This window comes from Patella vulgata, chromosome 6 (genome assembly GCF_932274485.2).
Source record: "Patella vulgata chromosome 6, xgPatVulg1.2, whole genome shotgun sequence".
In the NCBI taxonomy this organism is placed as follows: domain Eukaryota; kingdom Metazoa; phylum Mollusca; class Gastropoda; family Patellidae; genus Patella; species Patella vulgata.
The window spans coordinates 22,787,585-22,809,289 of NC_065884.2; the positions used below are offsets into that span (position 1 = coordinate 22,787,585).

General features: G+C 35.3%; 1 protein-coding gene across 1 annotated transcript; it reads right to left on the reverse strand.

Moving 5' to 3' along the window:
• Positions 1 to 1,509: 1,509 nt before the first annotated feature.
• LOC126825106 (Na(+)/citrate cotransporter) lies at positions 1,510 to 19,856 on the reverse strand. Its single transcript, XM_050554592.2, has 14 exons — positions 19,396 to 19,856; positions 15,004 to 15,153; positions 14,655 to 14,770; positions 14,148 to 14,308; positions 13,240 to 13,294; positions 12,721 to 12,879; positions 11,689 to 11,817; positions 10,745 to 10,846; positions 7,690 to 7,794; positions 7,341 to 7,438; positions 6,243 to 6,358; positions 2,851 to 3,012; positions 2,292 to 2,429; positions 1,510 to 1,927 (listed from the first exon to the last, which is right to left on the reverse strand). The coding sequence occupies exons 1-14, from the start codon at positions 19,495 to 19,497 to the stop codon at positions 1,778 to 1,780; spliced, it is 1,743 nt and encodes a 580-aa protein (XP_050410549.2). The 5' UTR covers positions 19,498 to 19,856; the 3' UTR covers positions 1,510 to 1,777.
• Positions 19,857 to 21,705: the final 1,849 nt, after the last annotated feature.

Genomic DNA, 21,705 nt, shown 5'->3' on the forward strand with positions numbered 1-21,705 from the left:
AATTGTGGCCTGTAAACTATAAATGCACAGTTGTCGTCCTACTTAGGCTATAAGGAATACATATCCCAAGTTTAAAGACGATCCTTCAAGAATCGTGGCACCATAACCATGGAAGCGTATAGGGTTCAATGTCAAGAAAGATACCGCGATATTAATATGATGTCAAGATATTGTGATTTTAACCCTGAAAAGACATTTTTTGCTGAGTTAATTGAATCAATGCTCCATGTTATGTGCCGTCATTTCGTTCTAAATGTGCACGTTTGCGTTAAGGTATTACCATTCTGAAGCATTGTCATCATATTCCATTTCATAATGGTATATAGCGCACGGTGATAATGGAATATGTTGCCAAAATTTGAGAAGAGGAATATCATAACTCAAATGGGCGCATTTAAAACTAAATGGCGACATACAAAATAGCGGGTTAGTACAATTAACTCGGCAAAAGCTGTCTTTTGAGTGGTAACATCATCGCATCAATCACAATATGAAGACATATTACCATATTAATGTCGTGATATCTTTCGCGCTATTGACCCCTATACGCTTCCATATAAAACTGATACGCTTCCATGGTTTTGTGCTACAGAAAAATAAACTACCAAAAACTGCCAAACTTTGCGGCACTTTAGTTGTCAGTCTAATCTTAAAAAAATAGATATGTAAACACTGCACTCCCGTAGTCCGTTATTAATCAGTTGGGACCAATGAACGGTTTAATCGCATTACCTACAACTGGTATGGAGTAAGTCGTTACAAAATCATACATTGTTCTACAGCGCCGCTGTTGACATTCATTAACAAATGTAATCATTTGTCGCTAACTCACTACAAATACTTAATTACGGCATCAGGTTCAGGATAAGTAAAAAATGGGACTCGTCCTTGTATTCGTATGTGATGTGACTTGGAATAATAATTAGTGTTGGGAATTTAATTGGTCAAAATCGAAAGGAAAAGAAAGAAATGATTCTTGACTTTAAATAATTAGCCATTCCAGTGGGTCATATTAAAGGCTGGGGTTTCTTGGGCTATAAATTGTGTAGTAATATTGTTTCTGTGGTTTGTTTCAGAAATAGACAATCATTACGATTATCCTTAATTAATCTGACTAAATTAGAAATCACACACGTAATCAAATCTTTCAAAGCATATAGGAAAGTCACTCAGAACCGACCTTGGTTAAATAGTTCATTCAAGCCTTCAACTTCAAAAGCGTAATTGAAGGGAGATAATTAAAGAGTCACCGTAACAAAATAAATTAAACAGATTAAAGGATTTGTTTTTAAAATTGTTATTGTTAACCTTATCTAATTACAGTTAAGTCCGTGTAAATCTTCTCTATTTGTTTAATGTTTTAAAATTTATGGAATTTCGGTAGATCAATAAAAGATAGTATTTCCTGCATGAAGGCTTTGAGACCACGCCAAACAGGTTCACTAAAAACCTATAAAACCACATATTACATGACATACACATATAATATAAAACAATATGAAACATACAAAAAAGCAAATTCGATTATTTCATATACCGTTGTATAAAATAAACTAATCTTCTAGGTTAGCATAATATTTCTTCTAAAGTGTCTGTCCTTCTCACACCCAGTCTATAAAACTAACGCTGAAAATTAACTGTTCCTCAGTACCGTTGATAGACAGGGTATTATGGGGGGACATTTACAACCGTATCTACTAATATTTATAAAGTTCAACAACCATTATCGATATTTTATAACAAATATATACATCTAAATGAACACATTAAAAAATCACTAAATAAAAGTAAGATTGGCTGTTTGAGTTGTATTAACTACGAAACCAGGCGGTAACGTTTCTAAATTAAAGATGGCGTCTCCCCAGCCATATACAGCCATAACTAAAAGTGGTATGGCTACGATGTTAAGTACAAATCCAGCGGTTGCCTGGAAAATAAAAAAAAGGTCATGCTGTTTAGGAGAACATGTCTCTACTTGAAACAAATCGGAATAACATTATCTACCTAATTTGGTTGAAATACATACAACAATTTAGACGAAAATGTTTGAACAAATTAAATTTCCCCCTTTAAAGATGTGCCACCGGCCTTCAACCTGATACGAGTAATCAAGTTCATTTAAACAATTCTGATTAAACACCAGGCAAGCAATATGACTACCAAGGCAGATATTAGGTTTAGGAGATATTTGTATAAATGTCTACAATTTCGTTTTAAGACGCAATTATACCAACCCCTAGACGGACTATAGATATGGCCCTTGGAACAATGGTTTCAAAATAAAAACTTACCATATCTATTATTCTTAAATGGCCATATGCAAAAACCAACGCATTTGGAGGTGTTGCTACTGGTAACATGTAGGCGAATGATGTAGAAATGGCGGCTGGTAACATATAAAATATTGGATTGACACCTGTACTCTCAGCCTGTAATGTGCATTTCAAACATGAATTATTATAAATACAAACACATGACTCACAGTTAATTACACAAGCATTTGATTTAATCCTTAGGTTCCACTGTAAAAAAATCATCGGCGTAGTGGATATTTTTCTCCTGATGGATCTCCCGATGCTCACAGTGTTTTTGCACAAAAAAACGAAGTAGTCCAATGATAAAGGGCACTTATAAGGCATCGGCAATGATTTTGCTATAGCCACAAAGCTCCTAGGAATATCCCCCGATTAGTGCTCGGGAAAGCTCCGAGGTACCTTCGTCAGAGGTACCTTCGAGGGGGGGGGGGCTGGAGGTGGGAGGGAGGGGCTTGTAACTTCGGTGAAAAATCCACAGATATAACAGAGAACGATGTAGGTCTTTAAAAATTTTAATAAGTTCTGTTGTACTCACCAAGGTAGACAAGATAGGCATAATTATTGTTGCGATAGCAATGTTGCTTGTAACTTCGGTGAAAAATCCACAGATATAACAGAGAACGATTAACATTACATACGGATGTAGGTCTTTAAAAAAATCCAGTTGTTCTCCAATCCATTCTGACAAACCCGAGTCCTGAAATTAAATAAATGTCGATTTGATTCTGTGTGTACGGAACATACGATCCGTACTCAAATTATGAACACATAGAGAACGCAAATCATTGTTTATTAAACGTCAACACCAAAGTAAGCCTGCAAAATGATGAAAATGTGTTGAAGAAAAGTATATAATTATGTGTGTACTGCAATCTACTGTTAAAGGACAATATTGGTGTCAGTCATTATAAAATATGTGATAGAACTGGTTAAATGCATCCCAAATATAACTTTAACACAGAGATCATTGCTACGGGAGATGTGTAACAAGCACGTGAAGAAACGGGAAGTGACGACGAACATGACAAACACGAGTTATCCTACTATATAACTGATTGAAGCAACGAGCGATAACAGACACGCGATCGAATTTCATTTCACTGATAATTCAGTTGAAGATGAAAAGCTATTATATGAGACGGGGAAAGGATGTCTGACAATTCAAAAAAGAATTGGCTGTCATTAGATAAAAGATAACGAACAAATTAGAAAAAGTCCGTGCATTACCATGTTTTTATTAAGAACAGAATGAATAAAAACGGGGGAATGCACGGGATTTTTCTATTTTTCTCGTTTTCCCTTATCTAGTGACAGCCAATTCTATTTTTGAATTGTGATATACCCTCTCACCGTCCCATATAATAACTTTTCAACTTCAACGGAATTATTAGTGAAATGAAATTCGATCGTTTGTCTGTTATCGCTCGTTACATCAGTCAGATACATAGAAGGATAACTCGTGTTTGTCATGTTTGGCGTCACTTCCCGTTTCTTCACGTGCTTGTTACACATCTCCCGTAGCAATGATCTCTGTGTTAAAATTATATCTGGAATGTATTTAACCAGTTCTATCACATATGTAATTATGACTGACACCAATATTGTCCTTTAAATCGTTGCATTTTGATAATATTATAGAGTGTGTTTTTAACTGCCTTAGTTGACTACATGTATTTTAACTACCAAGACGTCGTTTGAATTTAGCTTAAAGGGGCATTATGTAAGTTCAGATAACGAGCTAACAGATCTCACTATAATAATTCAAAAAATAGATAATGAAAAGGGAATATGTTGAAAATTTCAGTCCAATTACTTCATTCAGAGCGGAGTTATCGTCGTTACAATAATAGTGTAGCATCGATTGCCATTGCTAACGTTGTTACGATAATAAACAAAGTCTCGATTACCCATTTCTACGTTAACTCATCAACCACAGATAGGATTTATATATGTTGATAATCGAGACTGTACGTTGGCGTCGAGCTTTGTTTTTGTTTTGTTTTGTATTTTTATTTTTTTTTTTAAACAATATTTTATTCAGGTTGTCTGAATGGCATTGGGGAACAGGCTTAGTCAATGTAAAACATGTCGAGAGTTGATTTTGGTCTTGGTAAGTTAATTAATGTCTAATTTATAATTTACAAAACATTGAAGGCATAAAGAAAAACCTGATTTAGCTCTTGCATAATGCCTGTTTAAAGGGAAAACTATAAGAAAATATCAAGCGAATTCTTTTATTAAAAATTATATTATAGATATAGGCATGGAACCTTTAACATTAACTGGATATTGTGTTGTGCGATTCCAATAGAATTGGCCTTATCAAGAAATTATTGAAGGGAACACCCGAGAAATTGTCACACCGTTACACAAAAATATTACATATTTTGGTAGATACGACTTTCCATTAACCAAAGCTAATACAGGAGAATTCTCGGGGGGGGGGGGGGATAATGTCTCCATATGTCTACTATACGTTAGATAACAGGAGAATTAAAATACTAATTGATTTTCTGATGGGTTAGATATTTCGGGTATGCACTTTTTAATAATTATTGGTTTTAATTACACGGCTTTCGCCGTTTTATTAAAGCTAGTCGTGGTCCTTGAGCAATCAGTTAATGGGGTCAAAGTATTGGACGTAGTAATACCTTGACATGTGAAAGTGACAACCGTATTGCTATACGTTTCGTTGACATGCTGGTCGTGGCCTTGACGCAATCAGTTAATGGAGTCAAAGTATTGGACGCAGTAATACATGTCATGTTAAATGATAACCGTATTGCTACGTTTCATTGATATGCGGGGGTAATACAACTCTGTCAACCTTGGACAGTACAGAAACCTACCTTCTAGATAAGAGACAAAATAAAACATAATATTGAAAGCAAGTAGCGTGAATTATTAATGCCATGTAGGTGAATATAATATAGATTATCACTAAATAAACAAATGGCTGTATTTTTTTCGTAATAATCATTTGAGTAGGGAATGTAATTTGAACTTTTGTTCGAGGATGTTACATATAGAAGAATTAAGTATGGCGGTGTAAATAGAAAACTAAAACCCCGGTAAATTATATCGTTCAGGTACTTTTGTTTACCGCGTATCTGATAACGACAAGAAGAGACTTGTTGAAACGTTGCACTATTAGTGTTGCTAATAATTGTTATCCATAAAGTTGAGGTTGTGTTATTTCAATGTTTTCTTATCACCCTATACGGTATTGCAAACAATATACTCTCAGCTGTTTTATACCACAATTCGGTATGTTATTGAACTTAACATCAACAATTACCAGTTATTCGCAGCGATCGTAGCCGAATTATTTTGGGAACAATTTTTTATCCAGTACATTTGGCCCAATATGTATTCGAATTAAATATCTACCCATTTTGTTTGAAGAATATCAAACTCTTATTTGACATTAATTTTGATATAACGCGCTGATGCTAAAATGGACTTTGTCCATGTTTAATTTAGTTGTTTGCATATTTATATATACTCCCTTATGTCAATGTAGTCATGTTATATTTTTGTGAGACTATACAATATCGTATACACTAATAGAAGGAATATATTTAGACAGGCTTGGATTACCTATTCAAAAAAATACGAAACACTAAAAAGGGATTCACTAAGGACTAGTGTTTGTCCATTTTGACAAAATAAAGTACATATATCGGCAGTATGATATTGTCTAAAAAGTCTGGGTATGTTATCTTTGCGGATATGTTTGGTCCAACAACGTCTTTGTCATATACTAAATGACAGTAGTGGGTAGTTGTATGAACACCTGGTACCATTTCCCATTCCTATTAGAGATATATTTCGTACGTGGCAATTGAAGTCAGGAATTTACTGAATTCTTTCATTACACTTTGGATTTCACAGCTGGTTAGGATTGAGTTCGTTTCGTCATCATACCTGGCATCCTTTAGCTAAGGCAAATCCACCTCCCAATAGAATAAAGAGAGACCATGGCATCTTTTCGTGTACCTCTCTCCAGACTAACAGTGGTCGTGGAGATTCAACATCGTCTTCTATTAGATATGAAAATATAATATTTAAAATTGTAAACCGAAAAAGGCAGCCACAAAACTATTAATTATTATGCAAATAATAAACAGAACTTCCAAAGTCTAAAGTGTAGCATTTTATGAACACTTCCTAAAGTCTCTAGGACTACTAACTAATTATTTGAGGAACAGAAATATATAATGCCTTATTATCGCCAAAGCATACATGATGCTTTCAAATAAATATAGTAATGAAATATACAATTACTGTCACATAAAATATAATTACTCTCACCAAAAATGACTATGAATAGTTTCACAAAGAGTCATTAAATAGTTTTACAAAATAATAATCAGTAAATAGTTTTATAAAATAATAATCAGTAAATAGTTCCACAAAAATAGTAAATTGTGTCGGAGAAATAGGTTGTATTACAAAAGCACACGCATGGGGGGGGGGGGCTGGTGGACCTACCCCAATACAATTAGAAAAACAATTGAACTCTGTAGATGCCATTTCCATGTACTTCGGGCCCGGATCCCCTTAAACTAATCCTGGGCAAGGGGGCGGGGGTGCTCTGATTAAAAAACAGATCTATATTTCATTTCGTTTTTTTATACTTTCGATGGCCTACACTACATGAAGATCTAACCATTTTTACTGAAAGGACGCGTCAGGGGTCGTACGAGCGGCTTTGACCCTATGACGTCAGACATCGGTTATTCAATCAGCGTTGACGTTTCTAGTGGTTTACCCATAGTTCCGTGCATGGCACGCCAAGAAGTCGACGTAACAGATGGTTTCATTGGCTAAACTCACGCCACCCAGAATGCATGTTATATAAAAACTCTTCCAGATCCTAGTGTAGTACAGACAAATAAAACGAAATTTTGAAGTATAAAAACGAAACGAAATAGGGTCTGTGTTTTAATCAGATTGTAAAAATTGTAGCTGTCACAATTAGTGAAATACAGAAACACCACAAATAATTAAAGTTTTACTCACCATCCTTGTCAGCATTACAAAAAATTTTCGGTGCTTTAGAAGGTAGGAAAAACATGAGAACTGCTAATAATATAGCTGGTGTTGAATCTTTTACATAACTGAAAACAAAAACAAAATTCGGATTTTTAGACAAAATCTACCTCTGAAGACCCATAGTATAACCATCAATTTACATAAAATGGGATGTTATTTATTTATAAGTCCATAATGTAAAATCAATTATGAAAATATCTTATGTTCAATGTGCGGAATTAGCTCAGAAAATATAAATAATAATTTCTACATTTTAATCTAGAATTTTGAAATTTATAGGACTTGTGGACAAGACTTTATTAAAATGACTACTTACCCTTCTTCAAACAGATCACCCCATCCTCCTATTCCTCCTATATCTCTACTTATCCAACATACAACTAATGTACCGAACAAAACCATCACAGAACCTTGGGCGTATCTAATGAAATGAAAATCAATTGTTAAAATTCACAGATGAAACAAGTATCATCGAGAAGCATGATTATAGGTTTCATCTCTGTCGAATAATTGCAAACGTCACTCTTTAATAGGCTAAAAAACACAGACGGATCAACATCCCTTACTGGATACCGCAATATTAATGTGCTTCTTTGCGTTAAGATGTTGCTATTCTGACTCTTTGTCAACTCATTTCATTTCGCCGTAGTATGTATCGACATGTTCGCAAAATATCGCCATGCGCTGTGTCGACACCTGTACTTGAAACAAAATGACTACATACTACACAGCACTTTCATTCAATTAACTCGATATAAATTGTGTTTTCAAAGTTAAAATAATCGCATTGGTCACAATATATTGCCAAATTACCTTATTAATATCACGGTATAATCGCCCTATTGACCCCTACACGCTTCTATATTCACTGCAAAAGCAGAACGAAATGAAGTGAGGTTTGATTATAACGTCCTACTGTTCTGCTCCGAACTGGGCTAATGAAGACGGGCATACGCCATACAGTGTGCTATGAGGGAAATTATGACAGGACAGCGGCACTACGGCCTACTCTTATATATAATTCAAACGATCTTTTACGTGCACGCCAATCAGTACATGGGTCCTCGGTTTTTCGTCCCATCCGAACGACTAGACAGCTGTCATTGTCAGGCCCTCCGCCCTGCATCACTCATGACTAGAGGGAACCACGCCGGAAAATCTGGATGAACTTTCTCGGCCAATGCAGGGATCGAACACCCGACCTCCAAGCTAGCGAGCCAGCGTCTTACCCACTTAGCCACCTTGACCCCCGCAAAAGCAGAACAATCGTCGACCATCAAATTAAACATAGTTTAATTAGTTGACATGAGCCAGTCCCCTCTTCTCCACATAACTTTTTTTTTCATCTTTACATACGGTTATAAACTTTCATTACATTAAAACTTTCTAATACCGAGTAATATAAAATATGTAAAGCAACGCATAATACAGTATGGACAGTTTAGCTAACAGAATTCTACATCCTATAGAAATCAAAAAATAGAAAAGAAGGAAACGTGATTTATAAAAACGGTTATCAAGAAGAAGTAAATAAAGCTTATTTTGTAATAATATGCACACCTTTTGCGCAATGGTATATACGACAACGAAAAAAATCTATGTTGCACATTTGTCTTCATTTATGACTTGGTAGTTTTATAAATCCAAGCATGGCCACTTTTTTTTTTTTTTTTTTAAATAAAAAATTGTAAACACGTATAAAAATTAATCTTTAAATGAATTAATTTGCCCGAATTTTTAAACAAACCAACTGATTAAAATGCAGATCTATATTTCGTTTCGTTTTTTTATACTGTCGATGGCCTCTACTTCATGAAGATCTGACCATTTGTAGTGGGAGGTCGCGTCAGGGGTCATACGGGAGTCTTTTGACCCATGACGTCAGACATTTGATTAACCAATACGCGTTGATGTTTCTAGTAGAATTCCCACAGTTCCGTGCATAGCACGCCAAGAACTCACTGCAACAGACCGTTTAATTGGCTAATCCCTCACATCAACCAGAATGCGGGTTATATATCAACTCTTCCAGATCCCAGTGTTAAAGACAAGTAAAACGAAACTTTGAATTATAAAAACAAATGAAATAGGATCTGTGTTTTAATCAGATTGAAAGATAAAAGGAGTTTTTATTTTTTAAAAAAAAGTGTGTATTCATAGTGAGCTTTGTGAGCCCATATTTACTCAGGATATCATGTGAAATACAGTTTATTGACCCTATCCCACTTGTAAGTTGTGTATTTTGTGCTGTATACTCCAAGATAAGATAATATATAGTTACGTAATCATATATTTACAATAAAGACATTTAAAGATGTATTATGTAATATTTAGTTAAAGAGCTGATCATTCTTGCTATGAAAAATGAATATATTGAAAATGTCATTTATATTACTTTATTGTAATGAATGACTGTTTGAAGATGTAGCGTAGAATGTGTATTATCGTAGCTACGGTACTTGAGAATAGAGGCTAAGTTTCTGTTATCCATTTTATTATTAAATGTTTAAATCTCGCGGATTTTTTAATCCCTTTAAATCTCCGACATGTGGATTTCTAGTGGGTTGATCATGGGCATGCCATGTGAATAAATGTCTAAATATAAGTGTATATATACTTTGGAATCCAAACTAAAGACCTACAATAGGAGGGTTTAGCTCTTACATAATGAATGCATCTTTAAAGGGCTTTTGTGGTTAATGCATATAATTTACAGAAGAGACGAACTATGAAAACAATAGCTCTCCGTAACATTGAATTTGTATGGGCGTTTTCAGTGTACGGCCATTCAAGAGATTTAGCGTCTATAAAACCAATTTAACAAATATGTAATTCTTTGACTTTGGAGGGAATTCGCATTTCAAAATCAAATTTATTAATCAAGGAGTTATTGTGAACAGTATTGATATTTCTATTTATGTTTTACCGGCACAATGTTTGACTCAAATAGTTTGATTCAGTTAGATACTTGAATGTCATTTCTGTGTCAAAAACTTCACCACCAACAAAGATGAAATAGGGTAGAACGTTTCGTTAGTGTTATATTCTTTGTTGCCTAATTCCTGTTTGTGAATACAGGTTACTCATAAACTTCTTTTTCTTTCATTCGCCCAAAAATGTAAAACCTACATTTATGATGATATCACCTAAACTAGATCCAGGGTGTTTGTACTGAATACGAAAAAGGTTCCTGTACGCAGTTCCATAGCATCGGTGCCCACCAAGAATAGGGGCCAACCAAAACACTCCTGTAAGTTCAATATTGGTGGCAAGTTGTTCAGTTAAAGAGGGCATATAAATTGGTTCGGGATTGTAATAGCCTGCCTGATCTCAGACAGCGAATATAGATAGCTAACATTTATATAACTTACGTTATGGGACCAAGGTCCTCATATTGTTGTCTTATCACGGCTTTAACTTTTTCACCGCTAGATTCACGAAATGGGTCCGATGAACAACAACTGCAAGCACCTCTGCAATTGATAAAATAAAAATATAAGTAATTATAATTTATGAAAACTAAAAGTTATATTTTTGGTCATCACTTTATTAACAAAACAGACCGGAATTTCGCCATAATTCATAATTTTACATGGATCTGCATTTTACCTATTTATGTAGAAATGAAATGAGGTTTAACGTCCTACGCCTACTGGGCTAATGAAGACTACACCATGCAGTGTGCTATGAGGGAACTTTTGCCCGGACAGCGGAACTACCGCATACACTTATTACGAATTCCAACTGTCAACGGTTCTTTCGTCCCATCCGAACGACCAGAAACTCCATCCTACATCACTGATAAGCGGGAATCACGCCGGAAAATCCAGATGAACCATTTCGGCCAATGCCTCCAGGTTAGCGAGCCAACGTTATACCCACTGAGTCACCGTGGCTCCCCTATTAATGTGGGATATATGAGACTTATGACTTACTTGCAATCTGATTAAAATACAGATCTATATTTCGTTTCGTTTTTTTATACTTTCGATGGCCTACACTACATGAAGATCTGACAAGTTATAGCGATAGGTCATGTCAGGGGTCAAAAGACCAACTTATGACCCTATGACGTCAGACATTTGATTAACCAATCAGCATTGGTGTTACTAGTGGATTACCCACAGTTCCGTGAAAAACACGCCTAAAGCTCGCCGTTACAGACCGTTTCATTGGCTTATCCCCGACACCATTCAGAACACGAGTTAAATAACAACTCTTCCAGATCCAAGTGTAGTAAAGACAAGTAAAATGAAATTTTGAACTATAAAAACGAAACGAAATAGGATCTGTGTTTTAACCAGATTGGACTTACTTGCATCTTAAGAAAAGTATCTGTAACCAAACCCAACAGACAATCAATAGTATGCATGACAACGGGAAACCAAAACTCATCCAACTTGCAAAATTTATGGGAGATTCTTCATTATATTTTTCAAACACTCTAAAAATATTTAAAAAAATAATCAAATATATTAAATTATAGTATTCTATCGAATCTTATTTAACTGATCGGTATTAGTATACTTACGAGATCGCGAAACTGTCATTGTGTTACTTTCAATAACTATGCTTTATTATGAAATTGTAAAACTAAAGTATGTTACTTTAAACAATTATGCTTTGTTTAAACATGCCAACTCTAATTGAAACTAGATATTATTTCAGTCCGTTGGGTTTCTTTTTTTTTTTGGATTGGCAACACGTTAATTAGATCGCTAATCCAATTCCTGGATATCCAATGCCCTTCAAGCGATTTAGCGGATTTTGCTGTGTCATGGGTTTTGATTGTTTCGCATGAAGTCGACCAATCGCTACCTGTTCGCGCATAATAAAGAAATGATTGCAGTCAAAGATGGATTAGACTAACGTCCAGAGAAGAGCCGGGGATGTGTGTTTGCTACCGTCTACTTTAATTGTCACATGGTATCCTTTGCAGACAATGCAGCCTTGCAACATCACAAAGTGAAATGAAATGAAATGGGGTTTAACGTCCTACTGCTCTGCTCCGACTGGGCTAATGAAGACGGACATACGCCATTCAGTGTGCTATGAGGGAAATTTTGTCCGGACAGTGGCGCTACGGCCTACTCTTATATCGAATTCCATCTGCCGAGGGATCTTTTACGTGCACGGCAATGTGTACACGGACTTCGTTTTTTCGTCCCATCCGAACGACTAGGCAACTGTCCTTGTCAGGCCCTCCGTCATGCACCACTGAGAAGGGGAAACCACGCCGGAAAATCCTGATGAAATTTTCTCCACAAACACCAGGTTCGAACCCGCGACTCACTTAGCTACCGTGGTTCACTTACAACACAACTAAGGCATTATATGAAACACTTACAAATCAACTTGATCTTTAATGACCAGGTTTGGTCCGGTACCAGTCAAACTAGCAATACCACCTGAATTAGCAGCATAGCAGATACATAGTGACATAGCTTTACATATTCTTTTATAATGTTCATCTTCTTTGCCCTCGCCTGTTTCACTGTCAACGTCACTGAATTTAGAAAGCAAACACCCTAAGCATCTTCAAAAAAGTCGTTATCTACTTGAACACTTAAAACAAATATAGGTTTTAATACGATTTAATATTAAGTTTTGCTTCAAAGCAACATGTCTCAAGCCAGCATCTGCTGGTATTTATAGCACTGGAACTTGATTGGTGGGAACTTTTGCCTTGGCGAAATTGGGAGATCTTTATGCTAAATTGTGCGACACTTTAGCTGAAACGAAGTTTTGTTGTACTTTTGTCTTTAAAAGTGGATTCCAGGAAGTAAAAACCCCGTAATTGGCCCCAGACGGTTGTCGTAGGAACATAATTCTCTGGTGTTAGCAGATGTTTCAGTTGGAAAAATACCTTTTACTTGAAACTTCCTTTTCTTTCAAATCTATTTCCTTAAGTTCTACATCGTCTGAAATTATTAAAAAATCAAATTCATGATCCAGCCCCCCACTTTAAATCGAAGAACATCCCCAATATTCCCATTCTACTACACTAACACCTAGGTACATTCGCGGGGGAAGACATATATTCAAATTATCCGCCCTCGATAACTGTGCTAGTTTTATCAAACAGTCAAAAATTCGTTAACCGGATACGTTTTGACTGACATTAACACTTTTCCCACCCAAAAAGAGTTTTTGAACCTCTTGTTTGTCTGCATGTCACTTCTTTGTTATCAAATATATTGCAAACGTGCTCAGAATCGAGCGTGAAAGCCGCCATATTGTTGTGAACATAAACATTAAACATTAACGCTAAGGCTGTTTTGCAAACTGTTTTTGATTTGTTTGTAGAATCATTGTCCGATTTATCGATATGCTTGGCAGGCTTAAACCTAGGGTCTCAATATTGGGGGGGGGGGGATCTTGTTATGGTGTGTAATATGTTTTAAATTGCATAACCCTTTATTACGGACACCGTAGTGTTAAAATCCGCCACCATCCTTTGCTTTCATGTTCTTCTAGTCGTGAATGTGGGATGGGGCTTAAAAGTCCAGTGCCTAGGGTCTCTCTTCATCTGAATCCGGCACTGCGTAGCACCAGCCCACGTGGTCAATGACATCACCAGGCGTGAGTTCGTGACAACCACGTATATGGACCAAGGGGTTAATGGAGTATAATAGAACGATTGCTCTGGGGATACTGACGATGGTTAACCGAGATGATATTAGTCCTGAAATCACACTAGATATAGCATTGTTTGTTTTAACGTAATCTATTCTACCTGGTAGATTATTGTAATGATGAGGACATATTATATACCTAACTTTTCTGGTGTATCTTCACTTTTCTTGAGTATTTCACTGGTTCCCTTGAGTTGTATTAATATAGCTTCAGCAATTGGTATCATCATAGCAGTTGTTGCTGAATTACTGATCCACATTGATAAAAACCACGTGGACAGCATTAGACCCATCATCAACCTGACGGGAGATGTGAAATATTGTTTAATCACATTTCGGTTGGTGTAGAACAAAAAGCTCTCCCACCCCAATCCTCTTTGTCACCTAAATACTCGATGGTCATTTTCAGAACTCTAGACCCGTTAGACTGGTATATGACCAGCCATTTTCGTCTGGTAGGAAGTACATAATGATGACAAAACATATTAGAAAGGACTTAAACAGCTTTTAGATGGCAAAGAAGCCAAATATAGTGTGAATAATGGCAGAATCAACGCCTTTAAAATTCTTCTGTGGATAATCAGAGGACCTCAGCGAGAAACATTAAAAAACTATTGTCAACTTTATTGCTATCAATACGTCTTACCATCTCGGCTCCGAACCAACCAATAATAAAACACGTAGAGCCATTCGTCTGTGAATGTTCCAGGTTTCTATAGCAACAGCCATAACTAAGCCACCCAAGAATACCATGAGGGTATCCTGTAAGAAAATTATTGAAATGACGTAACTATTACTCTTTATGAGTATTTTTTTAAACACTATATTTTGTTTTTATACCAATATTGAAAATAAAATGTAGTCGTCCATAAAATTTAAATGTGTTTTAAGTTTGCATTTCTTTTTAAATTGCTTCTTAACAAAGCTGCCATTTAACGCCCATTTGCAATTGTTTCCAAGTCAGCAATTGTTTTTAAACGCTAGTCAGTACTCACCGACATATAAGCAGGGGCGATATCTTTAGCTTTCACAACACCTAACATTGGGAACATAAAGACTGGTAGCAAGGCAGTGACAGATATTGGTACAGCTTCTGTTATCCAGTAAACAGCCATCATGATTAAAACAAAGGCTGTCTTTGCTTCCTGAAAAATTTATGACATTTACAAACTTGTATAATTCTAGATGTATACATTATAATATAGAAAACAAAACCCACATGATTATTAATTCGATAAGCACGGGTACATTATTTTCCCCATAAGAAGAAATCAGATCAGTGCGAAAAAGTTTATTGTTGCCATTTGTAATATTTCATCAACATCCCTTAATCGCAATCTGATTCAATCACAGATCCTATTTTATTTTGTTTTTTATAGTTTAAAATTCGTTTTACTTGCCTTCACTACACTTGGATCTGGAAGAGTTGTTATTTAACCCGTGTTCTGAATGTATATTTTAATCAGATTGCCTTAATCATTTCTGGGAAAAGTTGAAAAAATGTCAGCAAAAGACGAAATTTTGTATTAAATGAAGGAGTAAAAGTGTATTTATAATCGAATTTATAAAATCACACAATTTCAATGACCACATCGTTGACATGTCTTGTGTAAAGGGGGGAATGTAGAACAACAGATGCGCCTGTGTGAAAGGTAGTGTTACAATATTTAGTTTGAGCCATTCTATGTGTCTATGACTAGTCTGTGTCTACAATTGTATGCCATCTATGACTTGCCAAGTGTTTATTTTGCAAAATTCAGATAATTTTCATATATATTTATCTAGGTGTTCTAAGGTGTGTCGTTGCCCAAAAAAGGCTGAGAACCACTGCCATAAAATATGTCATTGGGTTAAGTGGTGTCGTGTGGCAAGGAGTAGGTCGCCTTCCTAACCCCATGGATTTTCTCCGGATTCTCTGGTTTCCACCTCTACATATTTATTATTGATATTATTTATACACTCTTCCGAACTGGTTTTATAATTAAATGCTTCGTATGTAATCCATCTAAAATGCTCCATTTAGGTTTAAACCCTTCACTCAAGTTTTATTTGAGAAATATTTCGTGGATATTTCATTACCATTACTAAATTAAAGATTTTTACATCCAAAAATCTATTCGAAATTGAATTATTTCCGTTTCTATATAATATCAGAATAAAATTAAATAGATTTATCTGTCAAACAAAAATAGTAAAACCTAGCATATTTCACTGTTTAGGCGAACCCAGAAAATGTTATTGAATATTTTGATTTACGAAATAGTTTTAAATCAATGATAGTGATTTAGGAAATGTTTTTCCGGATTAAAAAGAAATGTGATTTAGTACACTTGTTTAAGGCTACGGTTTTATTACAAGCTTGTCAATATTGCTATTCCTATATCATAAAGATATTTTTTGTTTGTTTGGGGGTTTTTTTTTTTTGGGGGGGGGGGGGTCTTTTGTCGATGACTGGAAATAGAACAACTTTGTCTTTAGTTTTCTCCGGTTAGTATTAATATCGATAAACGTAGCTTAAAAACAATCGCGACAATTTTAAGTTTGGATCGTCAAATATAAATTTGTCTTGTCGGACAGTAAGAAAGCCGACTTCTGTATACAGATGGGCGATTCGGCGCTGGTTGGGCGATTAAAAATAAGTACTGCACGTAAAAGATACTTTAGTGGTTGTTGTGTGGTTAGGACACTTTCCAGGGATGGTACCTTTGGGCCTGACACGAAAATCTTGTCTAGTCATTCGATAATATTAGAGTATATGACCACGTTGACTTTTCAAGTTCAAATGACATTACAATGACGCAGGGTTTTTTGAGCTATCATACATGTAAAAATTGAGAGAATAATATTATTATTTAAATAACCATGCAGGGTAACCATCGGTACAAGACGTGTTTACAAAAAGATATCCTATTGCTTGTGAAGAGTAAACAATTAGTGTATAAATGTAATACAGCCCAGCATGAGTTGACTATTCATTCTGTTCAAATCTGTGAATTATTTAAATGGAGACGAACGTGTGTATGCTTATCCCTGTCGTGTTTTTTTATTGATCTATGCAAATATTAGAATCCAGTAAACACGTTAAATGATAAACAGCAAAAGAAACGCATGTTTTTCACTTAAAAAATCATAAACAGCAAAACAAACGCTTATGACTTCAATGACCTGAAAAATGTCGTTCTCTAACACAGTCGAGATATTTGACATGGTGAACATGGCCAATTTATGACTACCGCATGCACAAGTCAATAGCCAGTCGAAGATATCGTAAATCTGTCATTACAAGTGTCTAGGAAAGATTTGTGATTTTTTTAAATAAAAGCATAGCCTTGAACTTGTGTCTATATCGTAGATATATGTATATTCAAATTGCATATAGTGTATTCAGTTTGATTACATGTGCTGATAAATTATGAACCAAACAAACTGATTCATATAAGATACGTGCATGCTATTATCAGTTACCAGTTTTCGTTCGTAAGCTCAACAAAAGAGTAAAGTGAATGAAACAAATGAAAGGCTGGGCATATCACGTAACATGCAAAATATATCCATAAGGCTGAAACACAATATATTTCACTTTTATAAATATTATGGAGTATACCTGTCTCAGATAAGGGGGTTGGGGTGGCTGAATGGTTAGCGCGTGCGCGTTGTATCATAAAGTCTGTCCTTGAATCAACTGGCGTGGTTACGATTCCCCGGCTGTACAAGGAGAAGGGTCGCCTGTCCAATCTCGTGAGTTTTCTCTGGGTCCTCCGGTTTCCTCCCACTGCTAAAGACCCCTGTGCGCTAGCGAATTATTGAAATATAAAATTGAACGAAATGTTCGTTCCGAAATGAACTAGTTTGTGTCAAGTGGACGTTAAACCCAATTTCTTTCTCTGTGTCTCGGTTAGATATCTTCCTTGAGCGTGTACATCTTATGAAGAGTTCCTAGCTTTGAGGTTACAACCGACCAGACCAGAACATCATAAAATTAGTATGTGCTTGAAGGGCTTGTGTTTTCGTGTAATCTATCTATTCATAATTAATTGCGATATCTTCACCCAAAGTAGACAGTATGGGTCTACCCAAGAAGTGGATTTTGCCACTCAAAATTGTCTCATCCTTATCAACGCCATATATAGGGCTTTGATTCATATACCCGTATGACGTCACAGAGACCGAATTTCCAATTAATCTGGCCCCAAAAGGTACTACACGTAGCTTAACATATAATTAACCAATCCACATTGAAATATAAGTGATAGCTTACCACACAATACTATGATTTGAAAAATCTAACAGGTACTCTAGATTTTATCGGGGTAGCGCCATGGCCACATGTGTACATAAAAATTATCGCTTTGAAGTTTTAAAACCCATTACCACACAGGATACTGTTCCGTGACTATTTTAGTGATTCATACATTACTATTTGTAAGAAAAGCATACAAATTTATTTCAATACAAATTTTGTTAATATGTGATGAAAATTATTCGTTTTGGGCTATCTTTACTGTCGCATAGCATTAGTGAATGTGCCAATTGTAGTGGCGACCACGTTGATGCTACAATATTGCAGCTAAACAATGCCCTACACTCCATCTTACCAACTATCCTGTGAAAATGTGCATAGTTATGACCGAACTATTTCTTAATCCATCTCGGGGATAGAATAAAACATGTTATAATTTACTTAACATGATGAAGTCAGTGTGTATACCTTATTTAATTGAAATGCTGTTTTGTTTCAGATTGTATTCTGTTATAAACCAAAATGAAATGAAATGGGGTTTAACGTCCTACTTTTCTGCGCCGACTGGGGTAATGAAGACGGACGTACGCCATACAGTGTACTGCGGCGGAATTTTGTCAAGGTTTATTTACGTCAAGTTTTTACTTTTGAATCCGTTTGACTATTTTATGCAGATTAGATACTCGACTTATGTCAGTTGACATTTAAAGTGAATCCTAATATAACTGGGTCATTTTATAACAATGCAGAACTAAAAGCCCTTTCTTGCACTGGTTTTTGATATAGTATTCTGTCTGCGTTGACAATTCCAAAATTTCTTATTCCGCAAGGTTCTGACCTTCCTTTAGCTATTTCTGAACATTCATTAATGACATTTGCAAACTTATGTTTCTACCCCCTGTCAACAGGGTTTTCTTTCATTTCCACAGTAGTTTTGAAATGACATAGTTAATGTTGAGGAAACGTTAAATCCCAAATCTATCATTTTAACGTCTTCGAGGGACTCGTTCTATATGAATACAAAGTCTCCCGCATAATAATATAAGTATGGCCGTAGTAATTGTCTAAGCTTTATTAAAAAAAAATCATCAAATAATTAGGGATGAAAATAGATATTATGTAATAATTAAAATCAATAATTGCATACCTTTGTTCCAATATATAACGGTAATGGAAGCAGGATTAAAGGTGTCAAAAACATAATCAACATCACCCGAATACTCCATATCTGTCTTAATACACTAGACATTTTGAAAATACTCACGAAGAGTCTGTCTACAATTCAAAATTAATGTTCAGATTTAATTTACTTCAAATCACTCCTTTAAAAAATGCAGCATGTCCTTTTCGTTTCAGCTGACAAAAAACATTGATCCTTCTATTTCATAGGGACGGTATAATTAAATAAACTGGGCCAATCCTCTGCCGTATAAAATATCTAGTTGTGTCCATATGGGATCCACTTTAATAATAATAATGATGGATAAAATACTGAGCAAACAAATATAATCCAACTAGTTCTACATGTAGGTTCATAGACTAATGATATACAAGAGTGTAACTTGACTAGGATTACAAACTGAGAGTATCTCCTTATTTTCTCTTAATATATTATACCTGCAGTTAGTATGTGATATAAATATTGATAACTCCCAATAGAAAAGTCTTGACCTTGCCTTTGTGGACTTTATCTTTTCTTCTGTATATTTTTTAATACGACAAAAACAAACTCTATAATAAATCCAACAAAGATTTATTTCAATCTTATTAGGAAATTTGTCATTTGTAAAAAAGATTGTTATAGTTTATATTGGGTTCGGTCAAGGGAGGAAGTAGCCTCAGAATAGTATATCTTTCCTGGCTTTAATCTTATGTTATTGTATCTTGGCATGATCAAACACTGGGATAAAACAGCCATTTCATTCACTCCTACATCACAATCCATGAATAACTTCCTGGGTTGCCATAAAAAAAATTGTCATGCGGACTGAGACTTTGATAAAATAGAAGAAAATCAACGCATTACAATAAAAACTACGGTTACTGATTATGAAAATTCGACATCGGCTCTATTATAACGTGGTAATCCTTTATTTTCAGTTAAACTTTTTATCATCTCTCGAGTCATTGACAACTATAAATTTCATCCATTATTCTTGATATTTCATTAAATTTCCTAATCCTTTAAGTATTATTAATCTTACTTATAAACTCTTGACTTTGAAGTAGTCATCAGTTAAAAAGCAACTATAGTTATTCCAGTAGTTGGGGTGTATATTCATTTAATTGCTGATTTATTGTAATAAAGAGTTGATAAACTATACCCGACAAATTACATTTATATTATAATATTATAAAATCCATTCTACATATTTATGCTTGAATTATACGAAAAATTTCAAAAGATCTCTGAGTTTTAGGTAAAGGGTACACTATACGATTAATATCCCCGCCCTCATATCGGTGCGGTGAATATACCACGACACGTGAAAACAAGATGCCGTGAAAACAAGATAAATTTAATCTATATCATTCTAAAAAAAATGAAATGATTAAAATACGCTTTATAATGATACTAATGACCCCGGATATAGATGGGTTAAAAAAAAGTGGGTCACAAATAGATATTATAGAACACATAACGTAAATGCATAAAAATGGTATGTGTTTCATTCTAACCCATTTATAATTAAGTGGGGCATATTCACTTAAAGCAGTCAATACCCAAGAAAACAGTGTGCCAATCGAATTTACCCCATCCACATACGTGTGGGACGTCACATGCACCAAATGTAAATGTCTTTATACATACAACTATAGTTTTGTATATTATCGGTAGTTGAGTTTTATTCAAGTGTAATTCCCAATATGATCTAGAAGCCGAGATTTATTAATGCAGACGAAGTGACGAATCTTCATTATGTCACTTACTCAGAAATCGGCGTCTCAATATCACTCGTTCGCAAAATATTCAGTGGATCAGTGGACGTCATTGTAATAACTGTATGTTATCATTCGTGATTTGAATTCTTCATACACGCGATTTGCCTTTCGAAAAATTGAAATTATAGCTGTTTTTTATTTGAGGGAACTTCCCAACCCTCGATCACAGACATGGGGCATCTTCGCATTCGCACTAAAATATGATTTCCAATCACAGTGTTATCATTTCGAACAACTAAAAGAGAAAACGGCCCTTAAGTTTTACACATTAGCAACCTCTGACACCTTTCTGTTTATGTAACTATTCTGTTAATTTTTATTCTGTTAATTAGTACCTGGCTGTTCCGGGGATTAAGTGTGTTGGTTTGGCAACACAGTGCCGGATTAACCACGGCGTACGATGCGGTCCAGGCCCCAGGACCCCACTAAAAATCTCAGTTGCACAAAGAGCGTGGTCGGACCGCGGACTCCATCTGCGGCAGTGATGGGACCCCTCGAGATCCTCCATCGGATT